At 56.1% G+C, this 13,468-nt stretch overlaps 1 protein-coding gene across 1 annotated transcript; it reads left to right on the top strand.

Annotated features, from left to right (window-relative positions):
* The first annotated feature begins 287 nt into the window (after nt 1-287).
* Nucleotides 288-12,891, top strand: NIPSNAP1 (nipsnap homolog 1). The gene is made up of 10 exons (XM_059675904.1): nt 288-420; nt 6,066-6,193; nt 6,371-6,416; nt 6,672-6,766; nt 10,159-10,229; nt 10,392-10,532; nt 10,807-10,838; nt 11,183-11,277; nt 11,367-11,450; nt 12,551-12,891. Exons 1-10 carry the CDS (start codon nt 326-328, stop codon nt 12,613-12,615), a joined length of 852 nt encoding a protein of 283 aa, XP_059531887.1. The 5' UTR covers nt 288-325; the 3' UTR covers nt 12,616-12,891.
* Nucleotides 12,892-13,468: the final 577 nt, after the last annotated feature.

The following is a 13,468-nucleotide window of genomic DNA, read 5'->3' as shown; positions in this document are numbered from 1 at the left end:
GCTCTGATGCCCATCCCTCCATGCCCGGCTAAGAACCCCCCATCTCCTTGTTCGACGCCCCCATTTCATTGAACTGGACACCGAGGCCGGAGTGGGGAAAAGGCTTTCTTAAGGTCACGAAGCAAGTCAGGAGCAGCGCGTAGGGGCTCAGAGGGAAAGAACCCCGACTTCCTCCCACCCCGCGTCAGTGGAATGGGGGGGCGGGGGATGCACCGCAGCAGCGGGCGGAAGGAGGCGGGGGACCGGAGGGGGCGGGACTTATTTACGCCCCGCCCCCCAGGCGGGCTCAGGGGCGGGGTCTCCCTCCAACCTGCTCTCCGCCAACATGGCTCCGCGGCTGAGCAGCATCTCTGCAGCGGCGCGGCTGCTGGGGGGCCCCGGGCCCCGCCGCGCGGAGGTTACGGCTGCGGCTGCGGCGCGGTGAGAGCCGGGCCGGGGAGGGGAGGGGAGGCGTGCACGGGGCGCGGGGGTGCAGGGCGGTGGCCGGGGCCTGGGCGTGGGGAAGGGGCAGACTCCGGCTCGGAATCTATGGGTTGGAGGCGGGGGCCAAATCCAGGCCTGGGGTAGAGCCCTGAGCCAGAATGGGGGAGGTGGTGTGCGCAGGGGCTTCGTTCCAGGGGGCGCCTGGCTCTGGGCGGAGGATGGAAGATGGGGGGAATGGGAGGGGCAGGTCCTGGGCCCTGGAGCCGGGGAGGCAGGAGGAGTGGCCTCAGCCCCCGGCTTTGCGGTGACTGTGAGGCAGCATCCGTTGGGGGCTCCTGGGAGAGGCCACGTCTCTGGAATTTCTTGGGGGTCGGGGGGAGCCGTAAGGGGAGCAATAGAGGATCCCCAAGAGCCACGGCTGCACAGACCCTTTGCTCCCCAACCCTGCACAGTACAGGTGGGGGCGAGGAGGCCTGGGGGGGGGGGGGGGAATTGCCCAAGGTCACTCCCCCTGCTGCGCCGTGGCAGCACTGGGCCTGGACCCTGGTCTCCTGGCACCCAGTGCTCTTTGCGCCACCACTGGCGGCCTCTCGGGAGAGGGCGGCCGGCTGGACCATGCCCCCAGCCTGAGCTTTTGTGTGGGCCCTGCTCCCCGATTGGCCCTCGCCTCCCCTCCTTCCTCCCTCTCCAGCGCCCTGTACTTCCCCCATCGCTGCACTTACGCCCTGTCCACGCTTGCGCTTGCCCTTCTCCCCTCCTAGACCATCACCTCATCTTTTCTGTTTCCCCAGTCCCTGGCCCAGGGTTCAGGACAAATGGGAGTGATAGAATAGTGCATATCTCATAGAGTTGTTAGGGTTCAAAGGGCCGTGATGTGAGGCTGCTAGCCCCTGGGGATGGGAGATCTTGCCCCTGGCTCCAGGCGATGTCTCAGGCAGTTTCTGCATGAGCCCTCATCCTAGGCCAGAAAGGGCCTTGGGGAGATCATTTTATTTTCCAGATGAAGAGATTGAAGACTGGGAGAAGGGACCTCAGTTTCCCAGGGTTACAGAATCCGTTGGTGGTAGAAGCCATTTGCGTGGCAACCGTCCAGAGGCCGCACAGGAGCCTGGGAGCCTCGTGTTTCTCAAAAACATATTGTGAGGATTAGGTCTTAGCACATAGTAGGTGCTCAGTAAACAGCAGTTATTACTGCTGCACCCGTGATCCTGTTAACAGAACTTCAGTTTTAGCTCCAGTGTGTCTTGCTGCTTCTGGAACAGGAAGCAGAAATAGGGCCCTTTCTAGAGTCTCAGAATGTGCATAGACCCCCTGCTTCCTGAGGAATAAATAAAACTTTCTGGAGCTGTTTCCTTGGGGGAGGGAGGGGTATCAGGCTATTGATACTATTAAGAGTGCAAATGTGTCATTACTGCAAAGTTCTCACCTGGGACATACATGGAGCTGTTCTCATGCCAGAAGCCCTGCGCTAGGTATCCCGGGGGATGGAATGACATCCCGTGTGTTTGGGGAGACGAGACGTAGTCATATGAAAATGATGGCAGGGCTGTGGGGGAAATATGAGAGGTGTTTTTGTGAATGGGGCTGATCCTTCCCACAGATTGGACAAAGGCTGTTTTGTGTGTTTATCTAGGCCTAAGAGGCATTCTTAGTAGAGTTTTGATCACAGAATCTTTGACATGTCTGGGATGGTTTACCGAGATGACAGTAAAAAATAATAATAATAAATTGGGGCTGCTCTAGAGCAGTGATTCTCAGACTTGAGTGTGGGCTTGTTAAGACCCGGATCGCTAGGCCCATTCCCAGAGAGGCTGTTGCAATGATCTGGGGTGGGGCCTGGGAATGTCTCAGGGGATTTGAGACCCACTGGGATGGGGAATCCTGGCTCGGTGGTTATCACATTTAAATGGGAATTGGCTCTGGAAAGCTTGGCGAAATGGATGAGAGCTGGAATCCCAAGCCTTTATTTTGTAGGAAGTGGGGGGGGTAGCCATGGAAGACATCACCAAAGTGGTACTTGACAACAATTGATGGGCAGGTTGGGAAAAGTAGGGTGACAGGGGGAGCACAGAGATCAGTTAGGAGTTTCGGTAGGAACAGTGCTACCGGCCGCCACTGCTGTGTAAACACTTTCTCTAAAAGGCCCGTCCTTTTGCCTTTGTTTTCCAGATGAGGAATGTGAGGCTCAGAGAGATAAAGCCCAGCTGGAGTGAGAACCCCAGTTTGTCCAGAACCTGTGCTCTGAAAGCACGAATTCTGCTGCGGGTGGGGGTGGGGAGGGTAGGAGAGAAGAAGGGCCTCTGAGCCCTGTGTCCGTGCTCTGAGCAAAGGGCCACCCTTTCTGGCCTTCCGCCTTCCACCTCCCACCATTTCCCTGCAGCTCTGTCTGAGCTCCCCCACCTCTCCTTTCGTTCCCCATTCACGGACTGAGCATGTGCCACGTGCCCAGCACTGTTCCGGGCACTGGGGAGAGAGCAGGGCTACACAGGACAGACAACAGCCCTGTCTTTATGGTGCTGCTTCTAGCAGGGAATCAGTAAACAAGGCACATAATAAACAAACAAATAAACAAGGTATGTGTTAGCCCAGCTGGCGTGGCTCAGTGGTGGAGCATCGACCTATGAATCAGGAGGTCACAGGTTTGATTCCCGGTCAGGGCACATGCCTGGGTTGTAGACTCGATCCCCAGTGTGGGGCGTGCAGCAGGCAGTGTTGGGGTCCAACTCCAGCAGATCCAGAGGTTCCCAAAGGTGTGGATGGAGTCGGCAAAGAAAGAATGACATGGAGACTGCGTTCAGTTGATCAGCATAGCCAGGTTCTCTCTTTACTGTCCTGTTACATCTGTATTTATACTATTTGATCCTATAAGCATGCCTCTATAATCACATCATGGTATGTTTTGGGTAACGTTCTACAGTTCCTTGTTTCTTATCTGACCTTTGCCAAAAATCCTGTCTCTATCTAGTTCTGTTGATTTTAATCCTGTCTAGGTTAATCTCTGTTCCATTACAAGGACTATTCCAAGGTCACTGCTCTACTGATAGGCTACAAGGAAGTGACTGAAGGAGATTATCCTACCCAGTAAAGGTTATGTCCTCCCAGCCTCGCTGCTTGCCTTCCCTGGGACTGCCCTGTGTCCGTGGGTCTCCAGGGGTATAGGCTTTGGTGCTTTCCCTGGTGGGCAGACCCCTGGGATGCGGGCCCAACGAGTCCCAATTTTTTTAAAATATATTTTATTGATTTTTTACAGAGAGGAAGGGAGAGGGATAGAGAGTTAGAAACATCGATGAGAGAGAAACATCGATCAGCTGCCTCCTGCACACTCCCCACTGGGGCTGTGCCCGCAACCAAGGTACATGCCCTTGACCGGAATCGAACCTGGGACCCTGGAGTCTGCAGGCCGACGCTCTATCCACTGAGCCAAACCGGCTAGGGCAAGTCCCAAATTTATTGCCAACGGTCTTAGTCCAAGTTCTTCATAAGTAGTACATGGTATTTCTGTAACACTAGAGGGATTTACTGATTTATTCTCTTCCTTAGTCCTGTTAATCCCTAACCTGGGGAAACAACCTTACTCAGGGAGGTGGTCCTGTTTAAAATACATAGCGCCAAGAGGGGGAGCAAACCATATGCCATATAGGCCAGGTCCCTTGAAACATAAGCTGTGCAGATGTTTCTTCCCTGCAGCGACTGTGTCAAGCAGCAAGGGTGGACCAGCTTCGAGCAAGGCAGCCCATCAATAATTCTCTCTCATCATTGATGTTTCCATCTCTCTCCTCCTCTCCCTTACTCTCTGAAATCAATAAAATATATATAGGTATGTAGATTTTTAAAAAGGTATGTGTTAGAAGGAGCTTCAGAAAAAATAGAAAGGTGAGAGAGGTCAAAGAGGAGTTCAAGGGCAAGAGAATGTTGTGATTTCGCTGAGAAAATGAACTTGGAAGTGTGAGCCTGAGAATGCTGGGTTCCGGGTCAGACGCTGCCCTCGGGTCCTGGCCAGGCCCCTCGCTGGTTTTGACCTGTGGGAGAGATCTGCGCTCCTCTGACACACGGGGAAACAGGAGCCCGCAGGCAGGAGCGATTGGAGGGTGCTGGGAAGACCTGGGAGCCCACGAGAGCTCCTGGACCCGCCGTCCACTCCCCAGGCTCTTCTCCAGGGCTGGCCGCTTGGCTGTTTATCTTGGTCAGTGCTGGTGTTAATAAATGACTTGGAGCCCATGAGTTTTGGAGCAAAGGTCTTGGTTGACAAACTGGAGGAGTTGCTCTTCTCCCTGCCACCACCCCTTCAACTCCCTGACCTTCTATTTTCCCGTGTGGAAAATGGGGACACCAAGAGTATCAACACTGTGACATCATTCCACAGCTTCCGCCGGATCAAGCTACTAAAAGCCGGCTGCAGATCCCTGGCACAGCGGACGTCCTCAGGGAATGTGATCCATAGCGAAACCCCCTCCCAGCCACCCGGCCAGGGCTCAAGATGCGTTTTAAATTTCATCTGCCCCAGCGGCTGCTGCATATTTTTTGGGGGGGAAATGTAATGCTTTGAATTCACAAGACATTTATTCTAGCCACAGAAAAGGCTCGAAAAAGGGGAGGACTTGCTGACGGGGTTTCCACTGCCGGAAATCATGCTGACTTGCTTTTCAGGCCTGGCCAGAAGCTGCTGGGACTGTGTGGGGAAGGCAGTTATGGTCTGGCAGGACCTGGTGGTAACAGGTCCCTCCACTCTGAACAAGGCACAGTATTCATTTGTTCATTCATTCATTCTCACAGCACCCTAAGGAGGTACACAAGGCAGATCTTTGTCAATTAAGTGTTGGCTGGATGAATGAATCTTGCCTTGCTATGCTTTTTACCCTGGAGATTTGGAGACTGGCCAGATCACCTCCTCTGGAGAGCCCACCCAGATTGCCAGAGGCTAAGTCCAGGCTCACTCTCCTGGGCTCTGGCAGAGACTTCCAGCTGTCATTGTGTTCCAAGGCTGGTTGCTTCCAGCAACTGGGACCTCCTTGGGGACAAAGCTTAGTGGTCTCTGGCCATCCATTTGTGGGGGCTGGGAAGGGGCGCAGGCCGGGTGTAGTGTGAGCGCGGGGAAGGAGGGGGAGTGCAGCCTTCTCGTCAGAGGGGACAGAACTTACAAAGGAAGCACAGAGTGCAAGAGCCTGGTGAGTTCAGGGAGGAGCATCCCTGGAGAGGGGTACACACCTGGGGAGAGGCCGACACTATAGGCTGGGCTGTTAGGCCTGTGGCTGTGCAGTAGGTGGGTTTGGGTTTGGTTTGCCTCCGGGAAAGGGGCTGCAGTTGTGGGACCCCCCCAGTGGAGAACCCCTTGGAAGGGGGTGAAGTAGAGGCAGGGAGTCTGGAGAGAGAGATGGGAGGTGGGGCTGCCTCCCTGGGCCTCTTGAGGCTCAGCAAAGACTCAGGAGGCAAACCGGGCGCCCGGAACCCTGCAGAAGGGACCAGGTCTGCTCAGCTGGCTCCAGCGAATGACGTGTCACACCCTAGAGCTGCCATGGGATTCCGTGGCCCTGTTCCCAGAATGTGGGTCGCCAGCCCCGGAGAGGGGAGCGGGGCACCTGAGCCTGTGGAAAGGCGGAGGCTCCCCGTGGCCACCTGTCCTCCTGAACTCCTTTGTCCCGCAGCTTCTATTCCAAGGACAATGAAGGCAGCTGGTTCCGCTCACTCTTCGTGCATAAGGTGGATCCCCGGAAGGACGCCCACTCCACCCTCCTGTCCAAGAAGGAGACCAGTAACCTCTACAAAATCCAGTGTGAGCGGCTGCTGCGCCCCCCAGCCTGCCCGCCCGCCCTCCCCTCCACACAGGCTTGGGTGGGGAGGTCCTGAGCTGTCCCGGGCGCCCTGGCCCTGTGGGGCTCCCCACACCTGAGCTCCCCGCGGACACACACACACCCCCCTGCTTCACCTCCCGCTCTGTCCTCTCTTGCAGTTCACAATGTGAAGCCTGAGTGCCTGGATGCCTACAACAGCCTGACGTGAGCATCTTCCTCCAGCCACCTGCTCCCGTGCCTGTCAGGGTGGGTGGGGACCTCTCCCAGCCCCGTGCTCCTTACAGAAGTCCAGGGAGGTACATTTCGGAGCCGGAAGTCCTAAGGCTGTCTTGTCCCGCATCTGCATCTGAGAGACGGGGAGGCTGACACCCAGGCCCGAGGGCCTGAGTGGAAACCCTTACCTCAGGGTGCGATGTGGCTGGTGTGAGCCCCCCCCCCATCTCTGTGCCCCTCCCACAGGGAGGCCGTGCTGCCCAAGCTGCACTTGGATGAGGACTACCCCTGCTCGCTCGTGGGCAACTGGAACACGTGGTATGGGGAGCAGGACCAGGCAGGTGAGGTGCCCCCGTCTCCAGCACCACTGCCGCCCACCCAGGCCCCCCCCCCCCCGCACCTCTTACACCTGGCTGCCCTCCACCCCCTCTACAGCAGCACACCTGGGGGCTTTCTTTTTTCTTTCTTTCTTCTTTTTTTTTTAATATATTGTTATTGATTTCAGGGAGAGGGAGAGAGAGAGTTAGAATCATCAATGATGAGAGAGAATCATTGATTGGCTGCCTCCTGTACACACCCTGCTGGGGATCAAGTCTGCAACCCAGGCACGTGTCCTGACCAGGAATCAAACCATCATCTCCTGGTTCATAGGTCGATGCTCAACCACTGAGCCACACCAGCCGGGCCAGAGTGGTCTTTGTAAATACAATCCTCATCGACTCACTCCCCTGCTCAGACACCTGTGGGGGCTCCCCTCTGCCCTTGGGGTGGCCCACAGGGCTCTGCATGTCCTTCCCTGCCCAGCCTCTGGCCTCGTCTCTCCACATCCTCCTTGCTTCCTGTGCTGTCCTGCCTGCGACAGTTTCACCCTCTGGCTCCACACTGTTGTTCTTGCTGTTTCCTCCGCCTGAAGCAGACTTTCTCCCTTGCCTACTTTCCCTGGTTTAGTCCTCTCCTCGTCTTTTATTTTGATATAGACATCACCTCCTCCTGGAGGCCTCCCTGATTCCTTTGACCAAGCTGGGCCAGGCCTCTCCCCTGGCTCCCCAGCACCTAAGACTTGCCTTTTCTCTGCCCTGATAGTGCAGCCTGTGGTGTACTTGTCTGTCTCCCCTTGTAGGTGGTGAGTCCTGGGAAGGCGGGGCCCCTGTCTGTCTGTCTGTCTTCATCACTGAATGAATCCCCAGTATGCGGCTCACATTTGTGGAATAAACAGGGGCTCTTGTCTGAGCTGGTTCCTTACCCCCCAGCATGCCCCACCCCACCCCTACTCACCCACCTCAGTTGGCGCCAGGTGGTAGGGGCCACCCATGGATTTCGTTGACTCATAGCAGCTCAGCCACTCAAGGGGGCTTTGGCCTTGAGGTCTATACTGTCCGGGAAGGTAGCCACTAACCACATGTAGCTGTTTAAGGTAAAATTAGGTGAAATGAAATGAAATGAAAAATTCAATCCGCGGTCACACAAGCCACATTTCAAGCAACATGTGACTCTGGCTACCGTGCTGGACAGCACGGCTATAGAACATTTGCATCGCAGTAGAAAATCCTCTTGTCCGGGACTGATTTAGACTCTGCACAGCACAGGGAGCGCCTCTGGAGCTGCCCTGATAGGAGGTTCTCTACGCTTCCCCTGAACTCTCCCAGCAATGGGGAGCTCACTACCTTTTAAGCCAGCTTATCTCATTCTTTCATAGTCCTGATAATCGTGTCTTTTTAAAAAAAATTTTTTTATTGATTTCAGAAAGGAAGGGAGAGAGAGAGAGAAACATCTATGGTGAGAGAGAATCGTTGACTGGCTGCCTCCTGCACGCCCCACACTGGGGATCGAGCCTGCAACCCGGCCACGTGCCCTGACCGGAATCGAACCATGACCTCCTGGTTCATAGGTCAATGCTCAACCACTGGGCCCCGCCGGCTGGGCTACATTTTAATGAATTTGTAAGAATCACTGATCCTTCTTCTAGAAGAACCACTTTCCTGGTTAGAGATTTATTTCTTCAAGTGAATCTACACGCCCTGCCTGTAACTTCTTCCTCTTGGTGGTCCTTCCTCAACCCCCGCCCCCCCCCTCCCCCCCCCGTATTAACGTCATTCCTCTTCCCCAGGTCAGCCTCCCCGGTCGTGGTAGCCTTCCATCCATACAGTGCTTTCGCTGTTTCCGCTTGGGAAGGGCCTTTACACAAACCGTAGGGTCAGACAGTTTTGCAGATGGAACCATCGAGGCACAGATGGAGTCCAGAGGCAGGGGATGGACAGGCTGGGGCTGGGGACCCGCATTTGGGAAGCCGGTTAGCCAGCTGCCCGCAGCGTAGCATCCGATGGGCCTTTGGGGCGCTCTCCCAAGGATGGAAGACTGTTCTCTCTCTGCTTCCACGGTAGCGGGTTCTTCCGTATTTCACGATGTAGTCGCCTCCTAGGGCTGCTGTGGCAGAGTTCCAACACTGGGCGGCTTAAAACAACAGAGGTCTGCAGCCCAGAGGTTTGAAATCAAGGTGTGGGCAGTGCCACGCTCCTTCCCAAGACGAGGGGGGAGCATCTTTTCTCCCCTTTCCAGCTGCCGGTGGTTGCTGGGAACTCCTGGCGTTCCTTGGCTTGTAGAGGCGTCGCTCCAGGCTCTGCCTTAGGCACACAGCGTCCTCCCCGTGTCTCTCTCTTCACTTGGTATCATCTCTCTGCGTGTCCAGATCACCCCCTCATAAGGACACCCGTCACTGAATTTGAGGCCAACCCAGTATGAGCTAATATTCGTTTAATTATACCTACAAGGAGCTTATATTTCCAAATCAAGTCACATTCTGAGGTCCTGGGCAGGCATGAACTTGGGGAAAGGGGACATACTGAACCCAGTCCCGAAGCTATAGGAGAAACTTCAAACAGGACAAGAGCTTTCGGTGCCAAGTCAGCCTCCTTCCTGCCTGCAGTCCCCAGGCCTCGGGTCTCTGCCCCAGGGCCATCTGCTGTGACAATCCCATGGGTCTCCATCAAGAGATGGCGCAGAGACCAGTGTCCCTGGAGAAGTCCCTCCGCCCCAAACACGTGGTGGCATAGCGTACATGCTGTTCTGTCCCTTGGTTTATTTTTTTTTAATTCCCTGTCTTGGAATGTTCCATCTCAGCCCATCAGACCTACCCCCTCCTACTGTGTCCCTCACGGCCTGGCTTTCCGTGTGCCCTGCTCCTTGGGTCCAAATTCACGTCTGGTTCAAGTTGCTGTTTAAGGATGTTTGGGTGTGGGGCGTTACTGTGTTGTTTTTTTAAAATATATTTTATTGATTTTTTACAGAGGAAGGGAGAGGGATAGAGAGTTAGAAACATCGATGAGAGAGAAACATCGATCAGCCGCCTCCTGCACACCCCCTACTGGGGATGTGCCCGCAACCAAGGTACATGCCCTTGACCGGAATCGAACCTGGGACCCTTCAGTCCACAGACCGACGCCCTATCCACTGAGCCAAACCGGTTAGGGCTTATTGTCGTTTTTTAGATGAGGACATTGAAGCCTGGAGGGGTCAAAGGCCACCTGGCAGAGCTGGGGCTCCAGCCTAGGTCTTCTGGGCTTGTGTCTGGGGTCATGCCCTGCCCAGCACTGTCCTCCCCCCCAAGGCAAAGGGTCCTGGTGCTACCGAGAACCAGGCTGGAGGCCACCGCCCTACATACATGCTCAGCCAATTGGGGGAGAAGCAGGGCTGGGTCCCAGGGGCCCCCTGACCCGGACCTCTCGCCCCACCACAGTGCACCTGTGGCGCTTCTCCGGCGGCTACCCCGCCCTCATGGACTGCATGAACAAGCTCAAAAACAACAAGGTACGTTGGCGTCTGCTCGGCAAACCTCTCCGCTTACTGGGTCTGGCCCAGCCTGTGCCGGGGGCTGCCTCCGCCACCCAGTGGGACCCGCTGCAGGGGTTGGGGGGCGGCGGGTGGGAGTCCTGCTCCCCGGCTGCCCTGCCCTGACCGCCGCGCCCGCAGGAGTACCTGGAGTTCCGGAAGGAGCGGAGCCAGATGCTGCTGTCCAGGAGGAACCAGATGCTTCTGGAGTTCAGCTTCTGGAACGAGCCGCAGCCCCGAGCAGGTCCCAACATCTATGAGCTGAGGACGTACAAGCTCAAGGTGCCTTCCTCCCGCCCGACCCCTGCCTGCCCCGCTCCCCCTGCTAGAGTGCAGCTGTAGGCACCCCGAGGCCGGTGCCCCAGCACGGAGGCTGGGGTTTCTGGCCGCTCCCTCCCTCTGGGCCCAGAACAGAGGTGTGTATGCACCTGGGCCCCTGATTGAGGCCAAGGGACCCCTGGAGTTGGGGAGACTTGGCAGTTTCCGGTCTTCACCCAGCTGTGACGCTGGAATCCAAGGTGAGGACTGATTCGATTCTCTTCTGGTTCTCTCTCAGCCAGGAACCATGATCGAGTGGGGCAACAACTGGTGAGTGGCCATGCCGGGGCTTGGGTTGGGGAGACCCTGCCCACCTGCCCTGCCAAGGCCCCTAGGGTACCACCTTTCCCGGGGCCAAATGGCAGGGAACCCTGCAACCTCTGCCCCTCGGGGATCCCGTGGGAGGATGCAACCAGGAGGTGAGCATCTTCTAGAGACTCCCCTGGGATCACCCAGCCTGCAGCTCACTTCCGTCACCCCATTCCCCGGCCATCTCGAGAGCTGGGGGCCTCGGGCTTCTCCCTTGAGGTGGAGCAGAGAAAGCAGCCTGGAGACACCTCAGGGGGCCCTCTGTCCCGGCCCTGGCGCCTCCCCAACACTCTTCTGCCGTGCAGGGCTCGGGCCATCAAGTACCGACAAGAGAACCAGGAGGCGGTGGGCGGCTTCTTCTCACAGATAGGAGAGCTCTACGTGGTGCACCATCTCTGGGGTAGGCTCCTCCCCCCCCCCCCCCGGGGGGGCAGTGCGGGGAGAGCCAGTCCTGTGTGCCCAAGGAATGAGGCAATGCCTTTCCCACAGCCTACAAAGACCTGCAGTCTCGGGAAGAGACTAGAAATGCTGCTTGGAGGAAGAGGGGTTGGGACGAAAATGTCTACTACACAGGTGAGTCCCTTCCCCCCGGGGGGGCAGGGGGGCTGGAGGGGGCAGTAGGGCCCTGGGAGGTCATCTGCTAGGAGCCCTATTTGAGGATGGAATCTAGCCTCCCTTGACTACCTCCAGCGATGGGGAGCTTGCTTTGAAGACAGTGAGTGATTGGGGTTCCATCCTGGTGGCTCACTGCACGTGGTCCAGGCAGGCCTGAGTGAGTGCTCTAGGGGATGCCATAGCAACCAGGAGGTCCCTGCCTCTGAGGAGTGGAGTTGTGTGCCCTGTGACCTCGGGCGCGGCTCTCCACCTCACTGAGGCTGTTTCCTCGTCTGTACAATGGCGATGGTGACGGTGCCTGCCTTGAGCCCTCCAGGAGCCAATTTATAAAGAGGGCTACACCCAGGTCCTGGCACAGAGGAAGCGCGCAGCAAATATTTCCCAGCGAGTTCTCTGTCCCTTCGCTGGGCCTCCTAGGACCACCTGGGTCAGCAGGTGCTGACTGACGGAGCCCTTTTGTCCTACCAGTCTACTACTACTACAGTTACTTTCTTGGTATTTTTCTATAAATGCTTTACCTAGCATTGTCCTAAGCAATCGTTATCTGTGAAATCACTTTTTACTAGGCTAGTGTTGTTGTTTTTTAAATATATTTTTATTTATTTCAGAAAGGAAGGGAGAGGGAGAGAGAGATAGAAACATCAATGATGAGGGAGAATCATTGATAGGCTGCCTCCTGCATGCCCCCTACTAGGGATCGAGTCCATAACCTGGGCATGTGCCCCTGACTGGAATTGAACCTGGGACCCTTCCGTCTGCAGGCCCATGCTCTATCCACTGAGCAAAACTGGCTAGGGAGAGGCTAGTTTTTTTGTTTTGTTTTCACAGACCCAGGAAAATAAATGTATAATTATGAAAAGCGTTGACATGTTGCATTTCATCACCACCTCAGTCCTCCCTTCTCTCAGCATTTGGAAGACCCGGTGCTCTCCCTGGGCCGTTCCGGGAGGGCGGTGGGCATTTCCTGTCTCAGCGTCCCAGGCACTCTCCCCCTCAGAAGCCAGTTTCCTGGGTGAGCTGGCCGCGTTCACCTCTGTGACCTCTGCCTCTCCCCGCAGTGCCCCTGGTGCGACACATGGAGTCTCGGATCATGATCCCTTTGAAGATCTCGCCTCTCCAGTGATGCTGGTGCTGCCGCCACCTCACTGCCCTTCTCCCTCGGGGCAGCCACGGACAGAGGGGCTCCCAGTCCAGCTGTCTTGGTTTTCTCTCTGATCTGGAAGGACTCTGGGGGCTAGTGCTCAGCTCAGACAACGGGGAGCTGAGGATGACAGAGTCCTGAGGACTTTGCAGCTCTGCCTGCCCTGCCCATCCCTGCCCCTGTGCTGGAAGCAGTTTTTAATTTCTTTGAATGAAGAACAGCAACCTTTTATGTCTTCTCACATTCCCCCCCCCCCCCCCCACTAAAATTCCTCATCTCGGGCCCACCAGTCCCCAAGTATCACCATGGAAAACAACAGTTTAGCTTTAGTTGCACAAAAGGTAGTGTGTCCAGTGGTTAGAGGTGGGGTGGGAGGGAAGAGGTGAAAGCAGACCAGGCTTTCGGGGAAATTCCCCGGTCTCCACTGGCCATCCACTTGCTGGACAGTCCGACCCACGTCCCTCCTGCTGGAGAAAAGCCTAGAACTGCCTAGAATTGCAAGAAGTAAAGGGAAATCCTCAAGTTAGCAAAGTCAGCCGGAGGTTCATCTCATGAACCCAGAAAGGCTGGGGAAATGGAGCTGGGAAGGATCTGGGGGCAGGAAACAGAATGGAACAGAACGAGAACCAGGAACCCAGAAGGTAGAACGTAGAATTCACAGCCTGGGTTTGAACTGCAGAACTTGGAATACAGAATGGGGGACATAGCACCGAGGTGACGAGACCACCTGGGAGGGTTTCCTAATACAAGGCAGCTGGAAAGAGGCCCCTCGCTTTCCCTCTACACCATGTGGTTGAAAACCTGAGTGTGTCGTTGCAGCCGTCTGTCTGTGCAG

This window comes from Myotis daubentonii, chromosome 19 (assembly GCF_963259705.1).
Source record: "Myotis daubentonii chromosome 19, mMyoDau2.1, whole genome shotgun sequence".
Classification (NCBI taxonomy): Eukaryota; Metazoa; Chordata; class Mammalia; order Chiroptera; family Vespertilionidae; genus Myotis; species Myotis daubentonii.
The sequence above is the reverse complement of the archived record's forward strand: the minus strand, read 5'-3'. Positions and strand labels throughout refer to the sequence as shown.